General features: G+C 48.0%; 1 protein-coding gene and 1 long non-coding RNA gene across 2 annotated transcripts in view; both read left to right on the top strand.

Annotated features, from left to right (window-relative positions):
• Positions 1-8,471, top strand: part of LOC124527894 (leucine-rich repeat-containing protein 37A2-like) — a 43,291-nt gene extending 34,820 nt beyond the window's left edge. The window contains 7 exon segments of the mRNA XM_047101183.1: positions 682-1,501; positions 1,504-1,748; positions 2,131-2,235; positions 6,391-6,440; positions 7,982-8,036; positions 8,116-8,255; positions 8,357-8,471. Coding sequence (XP_046957139.1) covers positions 682-1,501; positions 1,504-1,748; positions 2,131-2,235; positions 6,391-6,440; positions 7,982-8,036; positions 8,116-8,255; positions 8,357-8,453 — 1,512 coding nt within the window. The 3' untranslated portion in view covers positions 8,454-8,471.
• Positions 8,472-16,115: 7,644 nt separating this feature from the next.
• Positions 16,116-20,474, top strand: LOC124527902 (uncharacterized). Its single transcript, XR_006966034.1, has 2 exons — positions 16,116-17,273; positions 20,099-20,474. It is a non-coding gene; the product is annotated as an uncharacterized LOC124527902 (long non-coding RNA).
• The last annotated feature ends 1,422 nt before the right edge of the window (positions 20,475-21,896 follow it).

Below are 21,896 nucleotides of genomic sequence, written 5' to 3'. Positions count from 1 at the left end.
AAATTAGTGGGGAGCTCCTTCAAGACAGAGCCTTCGTTCGTAGATGAGCACAAGGCAGTGGTCTGTTCTTTCGTGAAGCAATACTCTTTGGACAGGGCTTCTGCCACACCCGCTCCCAAGGAAAGAAGGCTCAGGAGACCATGGCCAGGGGAGCTTCACGTGGCGCACAGGCCCAGCAAATTAGTGGGAAGCTCCTTCAAGACAGAGCCTTCGTTCATAGATGAGCACAGGGCTGCGGTCTCTTCTTTCATGAAGCAATACTCTTTGCGCAAGCCTTCTGCCTCCCCCGCTCCCAAGGAAAGAAGGCTCAGGAGACCAAGGCCAGGGGAGCTTCATGTGGCACACAGGCCCAAAAATTAGTGGGAAGCTCCTTCAAGACAGAGCCTTCCTTCGTAGATGAGCACAAGGCAGCGGTCTCTTCTTTCATGAAGGAATACTTTTTGGACAGGCCTTCTGCCCCCCACTGCCAAGAAAAGAAGGCTCAGGAGACCATGGCCAGGGGAGCTTCACGTGGCGCACAGGCCCAGCAAATTAGTGGGAAGCTCCTTCAAGACAGAGCCTTCGTTCGTAGATGAGCACAAGGCAGTGGTCTGTTCTTTCATGAAGCAATACTCTTTGGCCAGGGCTTCTGCCACCCATGCTCCCAAGAAAAGAAGGCTCAGGAGGCCATCCCCAGGGGAGCTTCACGTGGCGCACAGGCCCAGTAAATTAGTGGGAAGCTCCTTCAAGACAGAGCCTTCGTTCATAGATGAGCACAAGGCAGTGGTCTGTTCTTTCGTGAAGCAATACTCTTTGGACAGGGCTTCTGCCACCCCCGCTCCAAAATCCCCACCTGATGTGAAAAAAAAGTCAAAAGACTTCATGTGCAGAATTTTTCTTATAAAAGATGCAAATGCTAGAGTTAGAAATATGAAGGCTTTCGGGCCAGCCTCACACCCCAGAAAAACACACCGCTTTCATAAAAGTCGCTCCCGTGTGGTCCACAGAACACCCAAGGCCAAACTGAATCGAAAGTCCAGAAAGGAAAGTTCACTCAGTAATAGACAGCTGCTTGCAAAGAGGCCTCCATCCTCTGCAGTCAGGAGCCTCATAAATTCCCCTTCACGAGAGGATTTTTCATCGCTGGGAGAACTGAGTCCTCAGAAAAATCCTTTTCCAGAATTCTTTGCTCCTTCAGGAACTTACAGAGAAAACACTACTGCAGAGAACACTACTGCCCAAAATGTTTCTGACGAAAATATTTCTACAGGAAACACTACTGTGCCAGAACAAACCCTCCCTGAATTCACAAACCGTAAGAATCTTTCCACTGCTAATTCTACTGTTACTGCAGACAACTCTACGCCGACCGTTAAACAAACCAATGATACACAATGGGAATACCCCAATGCGGGCACTGGCTTGCCCCCAAAAGCCACAGGCTTCACTGTGTCAAAGCTCTCGTCCTCAGGTGATCTGTTTGAAATTCAGTTAAACCAGCAGCTACGGTCCCTCATCCCCAACAAGACGTGAGAAGCCTCATTTCTCATGTTATCCGGACTTTGAAAATGGACTGCTCTGAGACCCACATGCAGCTGGCCTGTGCCAAGCTCATCTCCAGAACAGGCCTCCTGATGAAGCTTGTCAGCGAGCAGCAAGAAGTAAAGGTGTCCAAGGCAGAGTGGGATACGGACCAATGGGAAAATGAGAATTATATCAATGAGAGCACAGAAGTCCAGAGTGAACAGAGAGGGCAGGAGTCAAGGGAGGTGAGGCTAAATCCCAAAATGTGGGGTCTCGACATTTAGGTGGTTTAGGACATGGACCCAAGCACAAGGACCAGGGGCTCCTAGTCCGGGTCTTGTCTTGGCCACATAATTTTGGCTAAGGCAGTGATCTGCCACTTTGCTCATTTAGGAAACAGTGCCGTTGTTCCCAGAGTAGACAAAAAGAGGACCTAACATACAAGATACATAAATTCTTGAAGAAAATGCTAATGATTAAGATTACATATCACATTAGATTTGGTATATTCCTTAAGAACCTAGAAGCGATTCATCGGAAAGAATGGGGTTTTAGAGTCGTTAAAGAATAGTTAACTTTCATCCTATCTCTGTTTTCTAAAAAAAATTGTTCTTTCCCTTTTTTTAGCTCACAAAAGAAGTTCCAGGCTATGGCTATAACAACAAACTCATCTTGGCAATATCTGTGACCGTAGTAGTGATGATTTTGATCATAGTTTTCTGTCTCATTGAGGTAAGGACAACAATTAATTCAGATTCCCAGACTATATTTCTTCTTTATAATAGATTCAGAACCCACAAACTGAAAATCAAAGCCACTTTCCCACCTGTCACGACTTGATATCTCTCTTCAGTCTGGAGGACTGAGATATGCTTTGTCCTTTTATTGCAAAGTATATTCCAGGGATTTTAAAAGGAACCCCACTGCCGGGAGACATCTGTGGATTGTAACCAAGATAACAAGCCATTAGCTTGTTCTGAGACATTAGGTCTAAGAAGGCCACAGTTGACATGATAGTAAAATTTCTTCAACTCAAAAAAATTATGTCGATTCGATGCACTCACCAGTCATCCTCCTACTACCACTGATTTCTTTCCTCGTTGGCTAAAATGATGAGAGAGAAATAGTCTTCACCTCCATGGAGCTATCAGTCATCTTGGAAGAAAGGGCATGGCTTAGAGATAAAAGTGTCATCTTGTTGATTAATTAGATGTACCTACAGCTCTCTCCTCCACTTCGCAAGGCATTGTGTAAACAGGTTCAGTTAAAACCCTGCAGCTAAAATCCTGCATCAGGCTACTCAAAGCTTGTCATAATTACAGTTGCCTATTCCTGGAGCTTGCCTGTTTACCTTTTATTCAATTATGTATGAATTGAATATATATTCAATATATTTATTCAAATATACATATGCTTATTACATATATATATATATACGCACACACACACACACACACACACACACACACACACATTGCCATCTGTCATGGCAACCCTCCATTTCAGCCAAAGCAGCCCCTCACCATCCCCTAGTCAGACCATGCCCTTTCCTACTTTTGTTGGTGACTTTGCCCACTTGAAATTCCTTTATTTCACTCTGCTGGTGGAAGTCCCATGAGCCTTCAAAAGCCAACTCGAGTTCATCTTTCTTCACAAAGCCTTCCCCGAATACTGTAATACTCCTGGACCTAGTCCTTCTGTGAGATTGTCACCATTTGTTAGGGTCTACAGTGACGCATTCCCCTCCCCTGATAACAAAAATATGCTAAACAGTTTGTTAAAAGGCAGCTCCTCAAGAGAGAAATATCAAGGTCATGGATCAGAGCAGAGATATGTAAGGCTTCCTGGTCTCTCAGACTTGAGTAAAACCTGACTGGATGTATTAACTGCTAAGGAGAAACATGTCTGTCTTCTGGAGGGTTGGTCAGTAGTAAAAGCATAGAAATGGTGAGGAAGAGACCAACATGGGCAGTGCCCACCTAGCCTTGCCTAAGAGTAGAGATGGCACCTCAGGCAGCAGATGAGAGTCAGGCCCACCAGCCGGGCTGTGCCCGCGGGGCAGATGGATGGATCTAGCTACCTCAGTCCTTTCCATTAAACACTGGATTCAGCTAATTACTTTTCTTCCACTTCTCTTCTCACCAAATAGCCTTCTGATTATGCTTCAGTGTGCCACAGAGGCCTGTCTCCACAGGAGGTAATGCCCAATCATGTAGACACAGATGCCCTATCTATGGAATGGATGTTTTCCTTATTGTCAAGTCATGACCTGACATTCTGATTTTGATCAATCCTGTGACATTGGTAAGGTGATATTGCCTCCATGTAGAAAGAAGTACGTTCTCTCTTGATGAGATCAGAGTCTGATTTCTCAGCCTAAGAGCCTAGGAACTAGCGTGGGGTCAACTTACCATGACCTCTGGGAAGAGAAATCATTGGCCATTGTCCAGTCCGTACTCTGTATCTTCAGGTGGCCTGCAGCCTTTTGCTTTTGGGGAAGTTCTATAAACTCCTATTGCTGTTTTAAATTCCTATGTGGTTTAACCTTGTGTTTATATTTTTTTTATGTGGTTTCATTATTTCGTCTCCCTACTTAGATGATACACTTTTTGAGGTCAGAGACCATGCAGTTTCTTTCCTGTAGTGGACAATAATGATGTTCAAAGGAAGAGATGAGGCATTGTGTCAATTTCACAAGGAGGAATAATGCAACCTAATATTTATGGGAAGTAGCCTACAGAGTCCAGCAATAGACAGATCCGTGGGTGCCTAGGACTTTTGAAATGTTACCTTTTAGAGGCGCCTGGGTGGCTCAGTTGGTTAAGGGTCCTACTTTGGCTCAGGTCATAATTTCATGGTTCAGGAGTTCGAGCCCTGTGTTGGGCTCTGTGCTGACAGCTCAGAACCTGGAGCCTGCTCTGGATTCTGTGTGTGTGTGTCTCTCTCTCTTTGCCCCTCTCTCACTCTTACTGTCTCTCTCTGTCACTCTCAAAAATAAATAAACATTGAAATGTTACCTTTTAGCATTCAAATCAGTGGAAGAAAATAAATAAATGGTAATAGAACAACTGCTTAATTATTTGGGAGGAAAATAACAACAGATCCCTATTTCTCACCTTAAAAAAACATATTTCAGTAAATGTAAAAAAAGAGAAACAAGAACCCGTCAAAGTATTAGAAGAAGATAGAATCAATACTTTTATAATCTTGTGGTGAGAAAAAGCTTTGTGACCTGATACCACATGCAGAAACATTTGATAGATTTGATCGTCTTGTCCGATTTATGCTTGGAATAAACCAGACATCTGATTGAATCCCCACAGTCCTGTGAGGATGATATCACCATCCTTCTTTCATACATAGAAGGGGATCAGCTTAAGGCCCCTGTGGCAAAACCCAAAGCAGAACCCAGCTGTGCCTGCAGTCAGCCTGTGCTCCTATCCCACTGTTCTGTCTCCTTCACGATAAAAACACTGACAAATATTTGAAACATTGAAATTCAGTGAAAGCCCTTGAAAGGATTAATGTATTTCATATGAAGAGAGTTTTATAAATCAACAGGAAGAGGACAAAGAATCCAGGGGATCAAGGGGGCAAGGACTACGATGAACAGGAGGGTGTGGACAGTCCGTCACCATATCTGCCTCATGGCTTATGGGACATGGGACTTGTTAACAAGGCCTTTTCGCCTCATGGTATAAAAATAGTCTCTGATATTTTCTTCTGTACTCTTATAATATTTGTTGTGATTTATTTATTTTTAATCTGTATGGAATCTGTGTGGTGTTTTGGTACAGTCGAGGTAGGGGATCTAACTTTTTTCCCTTACGTAAAGATCCAGTTACTTTAAAATCTTTTATTGAATGGTTCATTCTTTCTTCATGGATCTAAAATACTATTTTTATCTGGACTCTATTCTGTCAATCTGGTTTTCTTTTCCTGTATCAGTATCACGCTACATACTTAACTGCAGTTGCTCTGTAAGAACGTATTTTAATGTCTGCTCTGTGATCTTCTTTTTCATACAGTTTGTAGCTATGCTTGCACATTTTCTCTACCAAATGTCAGCTGGCCAGTTTTTGTTCAAAAAACTGTCTTGGGATTTGAATGGGATTGCCTTGACTTTGTAGGTTAATTTGAAGGGAACTGACATCTTTACACTATTCTAGGAAAATAGTGTCTCACATCATGTATTCGTTTCTTCTTAATGTCCTTCAGAAGAGCTTTAGTGTTTTCATCTCATAGGTCTTACCCATTCTTTGCTAAGTTTATTCCTAGGTACTTTATGCCTTTTTATTGATAATTATAAATGGGATAATTCTTCCGTTTTTTGATTAATTATTTATGGGACATAGGAAAGTCATTGAGGTCTTGATTTTATATCTAGCCATCTTACTGAATTCTCATATTTCTTCCAGTAAAATTTTAGTTGATTCTCTTGGGCCTTTTAGTTTGTCTGTAATTTCGTATGCAAATACGTCTTAGTTCTTCCTTTCCACGACTCCATTTTTTCCCAGTGCATCAGTTAGGACCTCCTCAACACCAATGAATAGCAGCAGTGATAACAGACATCCTACTCTTGTCCTTGACTTTAAAACAGTGCTGCTGTTTAGGTTTCTGGTAGACACTTTTCTTTTCCTCCTCCCAAGAATTTTTATTAGGAATTATCTGTTGACTGTTATCTGAGACAGTCAGTAAAATGTATTACCAGCTGCACACAAGTTAGGTCTTATTGAAGAGTCAAAGGACTATTAAACAAATTCCTGTCCTAGGAAAAGTTATCCTCTCACTGGGTAGAGAAGACCTAAAATGCAAAGGAATGAATAAAGATTTGGAGGGAGTGGTTATTGTGATGGGTAACTGTGATCATGTTTTCTTCCAAAACAGATTTATTGTCATAGAGCAGCAGCCAAGGAAGGTAAAGAAGGAAGCTCAAGGTAAATATTAGTCTGGCAATCGTTAAAGTAGAATTTTAGAACTAGATTTTCAAACTCATCTATTTCAATCCCCTTGTTTTACAGCCAGGAAATCACCAAAGGCAGAAAGAATACATATTTGGCCTAATGCTTTGCCTGGACCCAGCAAAGTTAGCTGCCCAGCCAAACCCGAGTTAGAATGGGACTGGCACAGAGCACCTGCTCACTAGACCTTTAAAGCAAGATCGTGGGGGGACGGGGGTGGAAATGTTCAGACCCGTTCCTGCTGACGGTGGGCATCAGGCCTGGCCACAGACCTTCTCAGAGGCTCTGGAGAAGGGATAGGGAGGGCCAAACGTCGTGGGGTGAAGGGGCTAGTCTTCAAGCATGATGGAAGGTGGAATACATGAGTCCCTCCTGTAAAGTGGGGGGGAAACTTCCTTCTTCCTCCTCCTGGTTTTCGAGGCCCCGCTCTCCATTCCCTTTATCCAGACCCAATAGAATTTGAACTGGGAGAGACCTTAGATAATCATTTATCTCTTCCTTTTATACTAATGAGATGGAGAAGGAGAAAAGGAAGATGTCTTGCCAGACGGTTGTATCACTAGTACCACTAGAACCAGAAAGAAGATGGTTCCTTTCCAGTTGGGCACGTCTCTGACTACACTGTTCTTGGGCTGTGAACTGCATTTTATGTCACAACTCAGTGCACACATACCGTATAGACATAAGTACCTTCTAAAACAAACTTACCATACACTCTGATTCTTTCTGTTCTGTTTTTTTTTAAGTTTATTATTTATTTGAGGGGGGGTGGAGCAGAGAGAGAGAGAGAGAGAGAGAGAGAGAGAGAATCCCAAGCAGGTTCTACACTATCAGCACAGAGCCAGACACAGGGCTCAATGTCACAATCTGTGAGATCATCACTTGAGGCAAACTCAAGACTTGGGCTGCTCACCTGACTGAGCCACCCAGGTACCCCCTATGCCGTTTGTATTCAAAAAGAGTATTTTGTGTTTTAGCGCTAGCCGTGTGTTTTAAGGTGATTTCACGACTCACTCATTCATCTGCCTGCAGTGTGAAAGTCAGTGAGCTAGATAACTGCTGGTTGGACTCAGGCATTCACTCGGTGCGATTCATCTTGTAAGGTAATGCAGCTAGGAAAATAGAAACACCTCCCCACCCGCCAGCAAATGATGCCTGGGAGGCTAAGCCTGGCGGGGACTGATGTACAATGCTTCTGGAGAGAGTTAGGTGCTTCTGCCGTGTGGTCACCCAGTTTGTTGACTGCACAAGGGCACTTGGCCAAGGGCCAGAAGGTGAGCAGGGTGAAAATCCTGCCTATACTTCATGTCAAGTTACATACAAAGGTCTCCCAGGGCCACTGTGGGGCCATTATGGACAGACACAGGAAAATTCTGAAAGCCCAGCATGTATGGAATTATTTCTGAGATCCCAGGTCTGTGTTGATTTTGCTTGCTAATAAGACTGGAGAAATACATTGTGAGAGGCATGGAAAATGGTACGAATCACTAATTGTCTGTGTGTGTGTTTCCTTCAAGGGGCTTCTTTGGATCTCTGCTGCGTAAGAGATGCTCAAAGGAAAGTGACAATCAGGTAAATCTGAGGAGGATAAAGTACCGTGGCTGGAGAAGGCAGGGGAAACAGACCTAACATTGTCCTTTCTGTTTTCTAGGAGGGCTTTTTCTGGAGAAGGCGGCCACTTTGGCTTAGGGACATGTACAGACCTCTCAATGCCACACGCAAGAAAAACATGGCACAGAAGCTACACAAGGATTGTTCTGATGAAGATGAGATTTTCCACATGGAACTAGGATACGTGATTGGAGAAGATTTTCTCTAAAATGGGGAAATTATGAAGAGTTGAATTGTTCCTTTTGAGAGTCAAAGCCTTGGCATTCTTCTCCTTTTCCCAGGGAGGCTGGCAAAGCCACAGCAGAGAAGGCCACAGATTCCACTACTGAAGAGCTGGGTGACGAGAGTGAGACACTATGTGAGGTTGTCACAGAGTGAACGCCGTCCTGCCTCAGGCCACCTACAAAGTTTACTTTCCGATACTGGCTTCTCAGCATTGCTTGTCAAATACTCGTTTTTCTCATATTGAAATGTATAAATCCGTAACCAATTCTAGCCACGTGGTGAGGAATTAAAACGTAAACAGTTCAATATTTATCTACAGACAACAGGGGCCACAGGCGAGAGAAGCAGGACTGAAGCCAGAGTCCCTCGTGGTAGCCAGTATTTCCACAAGACACAGTCTGGGCAAAGTAGGGTGAATGGGGCGTCTTTCCCTCATTTCCCTGATACAGTCAGTCTCTGGAAACTGGAGAACGTATCTTCAAGGGGCTTAGACTATTAAGTTAATTAACAGCTTATTCTGGTGCTCTCTCCCCTGGCTCACCAAATACCAGTCCTTCAGAACGCGCTTGACCCCCTGCCCATAGAGGATCGTCTCTTTCTGGCCCCTCCGTAAGGTCTTTGGGGTTGCCAGAATGTTTGGATCGCTGAGCCTACCTCCACTGTTGGGCTGAGGCCTGTCTTTCTTCCCAAGAGCTCAAACTCAGACACAAAATGTGTAGCTGGAAGTAGGGTGTTCCTCAACCTTACAAGCTAGTAGATAATTCCCATTGGGTTTTTTTTGTTTGTTTTCTTTAAAAAAAAAAAAGTCCCCACCCTCAGAGAGCTAGCAGGGAGATGCTGGAGGGTTAGAGTAAAGAATGTGTGAGAGCAGTAATTACCCAGGACTGCCCTGCTCAGGCCTTTATTTCAGAAAACTTATTGGCGGGGGCACTTACTGTTCACCTGTACCACACTAGCCTCTGCTGACCCCACTGAGGGTCGGATGCGTGCGGCTGGGCTCTCTCCAGTTCAGCCCAGCACCACACCTACCACTGCTTTCCTACCCAGCTCAGATCAGGGCTGCACGATTCCAGGAGATAATGCAGCACAACGTGCAGAAGACGCAAACATCCCTCCACTTCTGCAGAGGAGGGCGTTAACCAGTCACATTTGGGATGTTGGGAGGAGTCGGGGTGCCTGGGTGGCTCAGTCCATTGGGCATCCGACTTTGGCTCAGGTCATGACCTCATGGTGTGGGAGTTTGAGCCCTGCATTGTCTCCTTCAGATCCTCTGTCTCCCTTTCTCTCTGTCCCTCCCCCCAGCTCACACACTGTCTCTCAAAAATAGATAAACATTAAAAATAATGAAGTCATCTATACTTTCTGAGTAAATGAATGACAGATTTTAGAAAAAGGACGTCAGAGTCAAAATACAGTAGTGAATAAAAGAAATCCTGAATGAACAAGGTTTGATAATCTCTTTTCTTAATGTCTGTTTATTTTGAAAGAGAGCAAGGGGGGAGGGGCAGAGAGAGAGGGAGAGAAAGAGCCCCAAGCGGGCTCCGTGCTCAGTGTGGAACCCGATGCGAGGGACTCGATCTTACGACCGTGAGATCACAGCCTGAGCTGAAATCAAGTGTCGGATGCTTAACCGACTGAGCCACCCAGGCGCCCCTGACAATCTCTTTAGATGCCCCCAAATAAATGCTGGTGGCTTAGCGATAGGTGATGGAATATGGCACCAACCGCTGGCCACCAACAGAGTCCCCCGAGGGGACAGTAGGACTGGGGCACAGCCCAGCAGGTTTGGCAGGGTTGGTAGGAACGGTTCCAAGCGGAGTGATTGGCCCATCAGTGCCTCTTCGGCTCTATTAGTTTGCTGCTGCTGGGCAAGGACACCTGTTCTCCTGGTGCCTGCTCCCGTTCCCCCAGCGTTTTAGTGAGAATGGCCACCAAGTGTCTGTCTCTGTGTGGTGACCTCAGTGAGCCAACAAATAACTGTGTTGAAAGCACGAGACTAGAGAGTAACAGTAATCGGAAGCAGCAGCAGCAGCTAGTTCACTATTTGCTTACTTGGTGTCAAGGCCTGGGTTGGGCGTGTTGCAGTCTTAATTTCGCCCAACAGTCCGTGAAAACATACTTTATTATCCCCATCTGGCAGATAAGGGGACAGGGCTTAAAGGACGTAGGTAACCTGTTCAGGTGCCCAAAGCCGCAAATCCAAAACTGCCAGGTAGGGGTTTAATCCAGGCCTGTTAACTCCAAAGCCTGCTGACGGTTATACTGCCCTGCTGCAGGGTGCAGGGGTACAGAGACGTCTAAGCCATGGTTACCATCAAAGAATCAATAATTACAACGATGAGGATGGTGGCAGCTACTGTTTGTTGAGCACGTGCTTTGAGCCGGGCGCAGTACCAGGCCCTGTAGTCACTCTTAGGTCACAAGGGCAGAAACTCCTCATGCCAGCTCAAACTCCTTAATGAGCTGGGTGGAGCGGGGGCTGGTGGTGACTTTTTGAATAAGAGAGGTGGACACAGAGACAGAGCTGACGAGAAACCAAGAAGACCCATCTGTGCATCGTTGGGCTTCCCGAAGTGTGGGCCGGGATTCCAGGCAACTCCATTCTCCTATTTTGGAATATTTCCATTAGCGCAAATGTGGTTCATAAAGTGAAGCTTAGAAAATGTTTCTATAACACTACCTCAAATTTGCACAATACTTATTAGTCTCAAATGCTACCCTGCCATATTTCTTTTAATTTTTTTAATGTTTATTTTTGAGAGAAAGAGAGAGCATGCGGGCAGAGAGAGAGGGAGACACAGAATGTGAAGCAGGCTCCAGGCTCTGAGCTGTCAGGACAGAGCCCGATGCGGGGCTCGAACCCATGAACCACGAGATTGTGACCCTCTCTGCCACTCCTCCACTCGCACTCTATGTCTCTGTCTCTTGCTCTCTCCAAAATAAACATTTAAAAAAATTTTTTTTAAACAACAATAAGCATTTATTCCTCAAAAAACATCTTTTTTAATGTTTATTTTGAAGAGAGAACAAGCGAGAGAGTACAAGCAGGGGAGGGGCAGAGAGGGAGACATAGGATCTGAAGCAGGCTCCAGGCTCTGAGCTGTCAGCACAGAGCCCAATGCGGGGCCTGAGCCATGAATGGTGAGACCGTGACCTGAGCCAAAGTCAGACGCTCAACCAACTGAGCCACCCAGGCACCCCATTCCTCAAAAGTTTTGAGTCAAAATTTCGGGAATAGCTTGGGCACTTCTGCCCCTGGGTCTTTTGTGAGATTCTCAAGATACCACAGGGCTGCAGTCATCTGAAGGCTTGACTGAGTCGGAAGGGTCCACTTCCAAGGTGGTTCACTCACTTAACATGGCTGTCAAGGGGGTTGGAGGGAGGCCTCAGATCTTGCCATATGAGCCTGCCCACAGGCTGTTTGACTGCATGTCCTCACAGCATGATGGCTGGGTGCCTCCAGAGTGAGTGATCTGAGAAAGAGAGACAGAAATGACAGAAGGTATCCTTCCTATGACCTCACCTCAGACGGCACAGAGCAGCATTTAGCAGTGACTTAGTCACTAAATCCAGTTCACATTCAAGGGGTGGGAATTTAGACCCCACCTTTTAAAGAGAGAAGAGTCGGGGTGCCTGGGTGGCTCAGTTGGTTAAGCGTCTGGCTTCAACTCAGGTCACGATCTCGCGGTCCATGAGTTCGAGCCCTGCGTCAGGCTCTGGGCTGATGGCTCAGAGCCTGGAGCCTGCTTCGGATTCTGTGTCTCCCTCTCTCTCTGCCCCTCCCCCGTTCATGCTCTGTCTCTGTCTCAAAAATAAATAAACGTTAAAAAAAAAATAAAAATAAAGAGAGAAGAGTCAAAGAATTTGTGAACATATTTTATTTTTTATTTTTTTCCAGCACTCATTCAGTAGATCTTTATTTTTTTTCAATATATGAAATTTATTGTCAAATTGGTTTCCATACAACACCCAGTGCTCATCCCAAAAGGTGCCCTCCTCGATACCCATCACCCACCCTCCCCTCCCTCCCACCCCCCATCAACCCTCAGTTTTGTGAACATATTTTAAAACTACCATAGCCAGGAAAACAAACCATTCTAGATATTTCAAACACACACACACACACACACACACACACACACGCAAAGGTCATACAAGCAATTGGTGCTCACCACTGGTGGGGCTCGTGGTGGTGAAGGTCAGGGCCAGGGGGGAATCGCACCACTAGCTCTCAGGTTACTTTACCACAGTTGCTTTCCATAGATTCGAAGTTGCTGCTGCCACTCAGTCAGGAAACTTTGGGAAGCCACTGCTGGGGTCACTACAGCCCCATGGCCCCAAGCCTGACTGGTGGGGAGTATGGACTCCAACATTCAGCCTGCATGTCTGCTGCTGCAGAGGAGAAAAGCATGGCTTCCGCCTCCTTCCCGCCTTCCAAATTTCACACAGGTACGCTTTATTGGCAGAATTCTGCTGTCGAGGGAATCCGTGAACTATGGTTCGTGGGTGTCCAGGACCTGCAAAGAAGGGGCTAGAAATGGGTGTCAAGAGCCAACCAACATTATCCAGCAAACCCCTCCTGATGGGTGGGTGTTCAAAGGCTTTGTAAAAGGGGGGTGGTGTCCACATGGAGTAACCTGGTGGTCGTGTTTCTAAGTCAGAAACCCTGAAAGGTGTCATTCTAGCTGGGCAGCAGGTGAGGCGCTGGATGCTGACGACATACACTCATCCCCAGAGGTGACTGGAGAAGCGCCTGGAGTTGATTCTTACTTTCATCTCTGGAACGTGCTCACTGGAATTAAAGCTGGATGGACTACTGGCAATGCAGTATGTGAGAAAACATAGCCCCCATTCAAAAGGGCTGCCAGAGAAAAGATCTCCACAGGGAAACATGATTTCTCAAAATCTAGCCTTTGGACCTCTATACGCAAACATCCCTGGGATGCTTACTTAAAAAGCTGATCCTGAAAATAATTTAATTTCAAAGGCTGTTGGGGCACCTGGCCGGTTCAGTCAGTTGAGCGACCGACTTCGGCTCAGGTCATGATCTCACGGTTCTTGGGTTTGAGCCCCACGTTGGGCTCTGTGCTGACAGCTCGGAGCCTGGAGCCCGCTTTGGAGTCTGTGTCTTCCTCGCTCGCTGCCCCTCCCCCACCCCCCTGCTTGCACCCTGCCTCTCTCTCAAAAATAAATATAAAAAAATAAATAAATAAAAGGCTGATCCTGCACACCTCCCCTGATGAAAATAAACAAAAGCAGACACTGCTTAAAGTAATCCAGACAGAGTTCAGTCAGTAACACAGTATTGCAGTGCCGTAGGGGAAAGGGTTCATCGTGAGCAGGCACCCAACTGGGATTATTACAGAGGAGATGGGGTATTTCACAGGGAGAATGAGGGGCTAGGGAAGGGAATGAGTGGGGGCTCTATAATCAGAAGTGAAAGATGACAAAAAGCAGGAAGGGACGCTGGCCCATAGGAGACCCATCTGGCTTTGCTGACACTTCTCAAAGTTAAGCTCCTGCCCTCTCACAGAAGCTGGGAGACAGGGGCCCGATCTTCAGGCGTTGGCTGGACTAAGCAGCCAATCCTTTAGACAGCCGGGAGTTTTGCAGGCAGGCACTTTAAGGGAGGCTAGGGTCCTACTAGGGATGCGGCCACGAGCTGCCAGCAACCATGCCCGTGTTTGTTCAAGTCTTCACAGGCCAAGCAAGGTTGAATCAAGAAGAGGGCTCGGAGGAGCCCGGCGAGCATTTGGAGAAAGAATCTGTCACCCTCCGAAGCCACATGCCCACCCCTCCTGAGCCCATCCCCCAAACAGAGGGACCACTTTGACAGGCCTTTGTATGCTCACCAAACTACTGAAGTAGGACAAGGCGGACGGGGAGGTGGGGGAAGCAGACGTTCTCCGGCTTCTTCAGGGCTGGAGGTCAGCAGGGATCTGCGGGCGGGAGACGAAGGGCAGAGCAGATTGAGGATGACCGGGAGGCTCAACTGGATTCTTAACCTGGGAGTCCCGACTGGTCATGCTGGCCGGCTCCTGCCCCCACGGAGGTCAGGGCCTCTCAGTCCTGAGGAGCACCAGGCACGACCAGCTCTGGCTCCTGTGGTCCTGGTGGGGGTATGTTGTTGAGACCTGGGGGATGGCGTGGAGCACCAGCTGGGGGGCGGGAGCACACTCATTCAAGAAGAAGAAAAGTCCCGAGGCCCGAAGCAGAGGCAGGAATGGTGCTTAGGCTGCCTGTGTTCCAGGGCAGCTGCAGAGAGCGGTCTGGCGCCACACTGTGGAGGAAATGAAGATTTCAACAGTACAAAGGCCTCATCTGGATGAGGGCTACACCCCAGGGTGGTAGAGCAGGAAAACAGAAGGAGCCTGGCTCCCTGACATAAGAGCCACCGAACCAGCCCCAGATCCAGTACTTAACCGGATTATCATATGAGAGATCAAGAAGCTGCTTCTTAAAAAAATTTCTTTTCAATGTTGACTTATTTTTGAGAGACAGAGACAGAGCACGAGCAGGGGAGGGGCAGAGAGAGAGGGAGACACACAATGTGAAGCAGGCTCCAGGCTCTGAGCCGTCCGCACACAGCCCGACACAGGGCTCGAACCCATGAACGGCAAGATCATGACCTGAGCCAAAGTCAGACACCTGACCGACTGAGCCACCCGGGTGCCCCCAAGAAGCTGTTTTTTAATTTAACCCACTGTTGGGGCGCCTGGATGGCTCAGTCGGTTAGGTGTCCGACTTCAGCTCAGGTCAGGATCTCACAGTTTGTGGGTTCAAGCCCCACATCGGGCTCTGTGCTGACGGCTCAGAGCCTGGAGCCCGCTTCGGACTCTGTGTCTCCCTCTCTCTCTGCCCTTCCCCCACTCAATCTCTGCCCCTGTCTCAAAAAGAAATAAACATTTAAAACCAAAAAGAATTAGGGGCGCCTGGGTGGCGCAGTCGGTTAAGCGTCCGACTTCAGCCAGGTCACGATCTGCGGTCCGTGAGTTCGAGCCCCGCGTCGGGCTCTGGGCGGATGGCTCGGAGCCTGGAGCCTGTTTCCGATTCTGTGTCTCCCTCTCTCTCTGCCCCTCCCCCGTTCATGCTCTGTCTCTCTCTGTCCCAAAAATAAATAAAAACGTTGAAAAAAAAATTTTAAAACCAAAAAGAATTAAAGGGCGCCTGGGTGGCTCAGTCGGTTAAGCATCCAACTTCAGCTCAGGTCAGGATCTCGCGGTTCGTGAGTTTGAGTCCCACGTCGGGTTCTGTGCTGTCAGCCTGTCAGCGCAGAGCCCGCTTTGGATCCTCTGCCCCACTCTCTCTGCCCCTCCCCCGCTTGCACTCCCCCCCACCCGAAGAAAAGGATTAAAAAAAAGAATTAAAAAAAAAATCACTTAACCCACTGTTGTGTCGGGTCTCTACTGCAGCAGCTGAACCTGTACGTAACCTGATAACGGAGGGAGTCCATGTATCGGTTCTCTTTTGCCACAACAGTGCTAACTAATAAACCATCCTCAAAACTCAGGAGGCTGGGAAACCGATTCTCACAGGTTGGCCGTTACCGCTGTACTTTAACGCCCTGCTGGCTGGATCGGCGCGGCTTCTCACTGCTGGTCTTGTCTCCCTGTGTTGCTGCCAGGACCCAGGCTGAAGAGGCAGCGGCTACCCAAGAGAAGCGTAAGAGAGCAAGCACTCTTGCTCTCTTCGAGCCTAAGCACGGAGCCTCTTCGAGCCTCTTCGAGCCTCTTCGAGCCTAAGCACGGAACCAGCCCCAAGCCCCAAGCCAGGGGATGGGAAAGTGCACTGTGGCCACGAGGAGACACAGCAGGAGCGGGGATGCGGGGAGGGCCCATAATTCTCTCTCCCAGAATGTGACAGAGTCCTGGGTTAGAGGCTACGACACGGTGGCCCTGCTCTTCTAGGCGTCACCTACGAATGGCGCGGAGTGAAAGATAGCGTCCGTCCATGTGAAGACTCAACCGCAGTTCTCTATTAGGTCAGGAGCCCTGACAAGACAAGAATCACATCTCCTTCCTCTTCCCAACGCCTAGTGCCAGACCCTGCCCTCAGGGCTGACTCGGGGATATTACTGGGTGAATCTGAGACCATTTCTTCACTCTCTGCGTAGGATTCCTTATGTAATACAGACTGACCTCCTAAAGGTCAGCACACAGTGCTATGTGTTTGCCCCCAAAGCGGCAAAGGGACCGTGCCATTGGGAACTGAGATGTGTACCTAGGTCTGTCTACACCGCATCCTGGATCCACTGCCTCCCACAGGGACCTCCAGAAGAAAGGACTTCTACAAGTTAAATATCGCAGACTTCACACTCCAAAGGAGAACCGCTTGAAGAGAGCCATGGTTGACGCTAAGGAATGCCACCATCACCACAGAATTCCAGGCACCGGGCATGTGGGTAGAAAGTATATTTTAGGGCAGTGACTCATGGTAAGTCGTTTCCTCCAGACCCTAAAACGGACTATTCAATGTCAAGCTGTCTCAGGCTCAGGCTGATAACAGGGCAGCCATAGGGGACCTAATGGGAGCTGCGTTGTCACGGTCCGAGTCTGTACACACCGCTTGTATAACCTGCCCAAGTTCGCAAAGACAATATATCAGTCGCCGCTCTTTATGCTCCAAGTGAAAGAAATCCAACTAACATATGCTTAAACCAAAAATGTCATACAGTGTATCGGCTCACATAACCGGGAAGCCTAAGATCTTAAAGCTGGCCGCATCTAGCGCTCAAACGTCATTCTCTCCCCAACTGTCCCTCAGTTGTGCTTTCCTCCATGATGGCTTCAGGCTTCCGGATGCATGCCCCAAGACTGCAAAGATAGTCGTTAGTAACTCCAACTCTCCACTGAGGTTGAGCAAGCCTCATAAAGGAAAGCCAGTCTTCAAAAAGCCTCTGATTGGTCTGCTCGGACCCTGTATCTGGTAGGAGGAGACCCTGATTGGCCAGCCATGGCCACGTGCACCTGCAAGGTGGGCCTTAAACCAGTACTTAAGTCTCTGCTAGGGCACAGGAACTGAATAGAAAGTCAAGAGAGGGGTTGTCTCACGGCAAGTTGAGGGGGTGAGGTGACAAATGGAAGACCAGACATTGAGGCTAGATTGAACTAACCCTAAGCCTAAACTTTGACCAGGCTTTCACACGTTCATAGATGCTATTGTGAGTAAAACACAAATTCACTTAAGAGCAGGAGTGCCTTCATAGTAACTTTTGGTCTTTCTGTATTTTTTGTCCCAATTAATAGATATTGAAAGGATACCTACGATCACGAGCAGGTCCAAAGACCATTCTATTTTTTAATATTAGAAAGGGATTCTTAACTGCAGATTAAGAGAGAGAGTAAAGAAAGCACGAAGAGAAGGGAGCCAGGAAAAGCCCAGCCCACGAAGCAGCGAAGGAAGGTTCCAGGACAGCAGCGTATGACAGGTCAAGGAGGTAGCCGAGGGAAATGGCACTAACTGTCATGCCAGAGCACTGGAGCGGAGTGGAGGAGTGATCGTGGCGGGCAGCACAGAAAGAGAAGGAGAAGAAATTAAACCCCGGGGGGTCAGGGGACAGAAACGAGTGCCATCGGACTACATGAGTAAGCTCTGCGGTGAACAATACTTACCTAGTTACAATTCTGCAACCACTATCATTCGTGGGGCAAGAGTGACAAAACTAAACCCCAAGAATGGAATGGGTGGGGGGTGTTAAAGACCTAACTCCTTGCCTGTGTTGCCAGGAAGTCCACAGACAGTGTCTAAAATGGATGAATCAGAGCACCTGGGTGGCTCAGTCGGTTGAGCGTCTGACGTCAGCTCAGGTCACGATTTCACGGTTCGTGGGTTCGAGCCCCGCATCAGGCTTTGTGTTGACAGTGCAGAGCCTGCTTGGGATTCTCTCTCTCCTTCTCTCTCTTTCAAAAAAAAAAATTAAAAAAAATCTTTCAAATGGAAGAATTAAGAGCTAGAAACACAAGATAGGTGGAGATAAGCACCCGAAGATCCAGCGAGAGGTAAGGAGAACTGAGGACTGGTGAGCTGGCCCAGGAGGGTGGGGATGGTCAAGGCAAGAGGCTGCTGCGGGTCATTCTGTTTCCTCACCATTTCATTTCGTACTATTTGAACTGTAAACTACATGTGATAACATTTGGGAGGCTTAAAGAGTCCATTCTTTTGTCAACTGCACCTCAAAGCTGTATTTGTGTCCAACTTTATTGAGATAGAATTGACAAATCATTTTTACGAACCCTTTAAATCCGTTTTTTCAAAGAGAGTGGGAAGAACCAGCTTCCTGCAACAGAAGCCATGAGAACATTACCTATTCCGGTTTCAAAAGAAATGGTGGCATTAGTCCTACTTAGATGATTTCGGTCAGAGACCAAGTAAGGATACATCTGGGGTTCAAACAAGAGAGGCTCTCACTCCAGTGCTCAAAGACCAGTTAGAAAACGGAGATCTGACTGGACTGGGTAGGTACAAATTAGCCAAAACTGTAATAATAATAATAATAATAATAATAATAATATAGCTAGTTATCCTCAAGTGCTTACTTCAGACCAGAAACCGTCCTGAGGATATTATCTTCTTTAATCCTCATGGCAACTGATATTTTCTCCAATTTACAGATGAGGAACTGAGGCTCGGATAGTTTGGGGAACTTCCCAGAAGTCACACACTCTGGCCCCTCTGCCTGAGGCGAAGGGGCCTCAGAGTGTTGTGATTTACTTCTCTTTTCTAACCACCAATCAAACTTAGAAGTTTCTATCTCTGGTGCCATCTCGAGGGGCCTGTGAAAACCACTGACTGTGGCAGTGGTCTCAGGCCCACACTTGCTGGGTTGTGCTGGGCCCCGCGCTGTCTTAGGGAAGGCCTAGAAAACGGTATGGGGTAGAGCCGGCATTCAAACCTAAGCGTTCCTGGCTCCAAAGCCCACTTGCTCGGCCACTGAATTATGCTAGTTCTCCAGCTAGAATCAGAGCTGGGTGAGGATCCCACCTGTAGTAATTATGAGTTGTATGGCCTTGGGCCCCCAAGTTCCTTAACCTCTCTTAAGCCTGTTTTATCATCTATGCCATGGGGATAACAATGGTGCTTACCTTCAGGGTGGTTGCTAAGGATAAATCAAAATTCCTATCTGGCAAATAGGAGCCTCTATTTTCCACACCTGTTAAATCCCTTGCCCTTCAGCTCCTAGGTTAAAGAGAGATTCTCACATTTTCTCACCCTTCAGATCCACGGGTGGTAGGGCAAGAGACAGAAAAGGTTTGGGTCAAGGCTAAATTCTTGGGCCTCATCCCAGAGTGACTCTCCAGGGCAGGGGCGGGGTTCAGGAATCTATACCTTAGACCCCCGAGAAATTCAGATGCCTGCAGTTCTCCTGCCTGGCTTTGAATGACTATGCGTAGTGCTTGAAATCTGACAGACCAGTGCCTTTGTGAGCCTCTGAGCCCTTCCTGCACTGGCCTCCAGCTGTGTCTGTGCCTCCTCCCTTTCCCCATTGCCCAATCTGTCTTTATCTCCCCCTTCCATTCTAATCCCCCTCCCCTTACTCTGGCCTTACTTCCTAGCTTCCTCTCCACCTCTCCGTGCACCCTCCCCTGAGCTCAGTCTGCATTCCTACCCACCAGCCCTTTCTCTACCAGTCTCTTCGCCGGCATCGCCCTTTCCTGTGTCCACCCGGAAGGCTCAGATAAAAGGTGCTTCCGCCAGGATAACCTTCCAGGCCTCTTCTCTGGCACCATGGCACTTTGCATGTACCTTTATTATTGCTCAAATAACAGGGTAATGGGAGATTTTTTTTTTTCCGGCCTCAGACTACCTGGTGGACTCGTGGCCCATGAATGGTGGAAACGTGCGCCAGAGTAAGATGGAGAGAGGAAGACAAGCCCGTAGACTTTGCAGAGGGGCCGAGAGGCCTGAGAAGTAAGAGAAGACCAGGAGACGGGGGCTCCTGAAAAGATCGACAAGAGATTACCATGCGGGGTTCCCACAGCTTTTGCAGACAGCAGCTGCGCAAAAATTCATTGGAAGAACTGAGGAATGTTGCTGGCTCCATCTGGGGGAGGGCATGCTTGTATCAAGACACTGATGCTCTTGATGTGCTATAATTATAACCAGAAACACTATCCTTTTGCCCAGGAAGCTGGATTTCCTAGTAAATTCCTTACTTTCCAAGTTGTTTAATGCTAAGATAATGCTTTGCTTCTGTGTCCTTATTTATTTATTTTTAATGTTTATTTACTTTTGCGAGGGAGAGCACAAGCGAGGGAGGGGCAGAGAGACAGAGAGAGAGAGAGAGAGAGAGAGAGAGAGAGAGAGAGAATCCCAAGCAGGCTCTGCACGGTCAGCGCAGAGCCCAATGCAGGGCTGGAACTCACAACTGTGAGATTGTGACCTGAGCCGAAGTCAGACACTTAACCGACCGAGCCACCCAGGCATCCCTCCGTGTCCTTATTTCTAACTTTCTGTTCAACTGTTAACCATACTAAATGTACTCAGATTCATCTAGTCTAAAATCGAGGAGAGGTGGTTCTCGCTCCTAGAGAGAGAATTATTGAAGAGGCAGCCCGCACACACTCAGGTGCCACATCTCCAACAGCTGGTTTTATAAATGGAAACAGGCACTGGGACCCCTTCTTCTCCCCTTCCCAGAAAGGCTGATGGACAGCCTGGCCCAGATCAGTGGAGCTTTCTTCCAAGACCTGTCCCGTTCCCAGACCAGCCCTGTAGACACCCCCAAAGTCCCCCTGGACCTGCAGGTAGCAGTACCTCTCCACCCCAGTACTCACCCCACACTCAGGCCCTAAGATCCCATTTGACCTAAGCCTGCAGGTATGAAGTGTCCAAAGCACAAGACATCTCTCCCCACACTCTTGACACACACTCTTGACCTTTTGTTCTGAGTCCATGTGAAAGAGAAATATCAACTCTACCAAGTAAAGGAAACAAACAACTTCCTGGCTAGATGAGAATAACCAGAACCTTAAGCTTCATGCCTGGGGGCTGACAGGTACCTAAAGGTGCTCCCTTGGTGACAGCGGTGATCAAAACCTGTATGCTTTTCCTGAGAACCACCAGGCGGGAAGCACCTACTGCACTGATGCCCTCAGGGAGGCAAAACTAGGGTAGACGTTATTGGTCCGATTTTACAAGTGGGAACCTTCCGGGCAGGAGGCCAACAGACAGCCTCAATGGTAGATAGTGCTGTGCCCAGGCAAGGTCATGAACCCAGAAGGCGGCCGGGATCTAGTGAGACGCAGACACTGCTGGGGGCGGGCAGTAGGACACGTTCCGCCCGACACTGGTGGGCTAGCCCGGTGGCCTCGCCTCTTCGTGCGCATCTCGGGTCGCAGACTCCCCAGCCTCCCAGATCACTCACCTGCTCTGGGGCTGGTGACTTGGGCTTTCCCGAGCGCTGGCCCCGCCCCGAGGCTCCGCCGGCCCTGCGATTGGCTCCGCGGTCCGGGGGCGGGGCCGGACGCCGAACCAACGTGATGGCGTCAGGCGCCGCGAGCGCCGTTTCCTGTTGTCGCTGGCCGGGAGGCCGCAGCGCCTGGTCGGAGGCTTGGGGGCTGCAGTGGCCAGGAGTGCCCCGCGCCGCCTCCCCGCTCC

The sequence above is a fragment of the Lynx rufus genome, unplaced genomic scaffold, assembly GCF_022079265.1.
Source record: "Lynx rufus isolate CCGP_SWC_20201006 ecotype Redwood Valley unplaced genomic scaffold, mLynRuf1.p SCAF_59, whole genome shotgun sequence".
NCBI classification, from domain to species: Eukaryota; Metazoa; Chordata; class Mammalia; order Carnivora; family Felidae; genus Lynx; species Lynx rufus.
The sequence above is the reverse complement of the archived record's forward strand: the minus strand, read 5'-3'. Positions and strand labels throughout refer to the sequence as shown.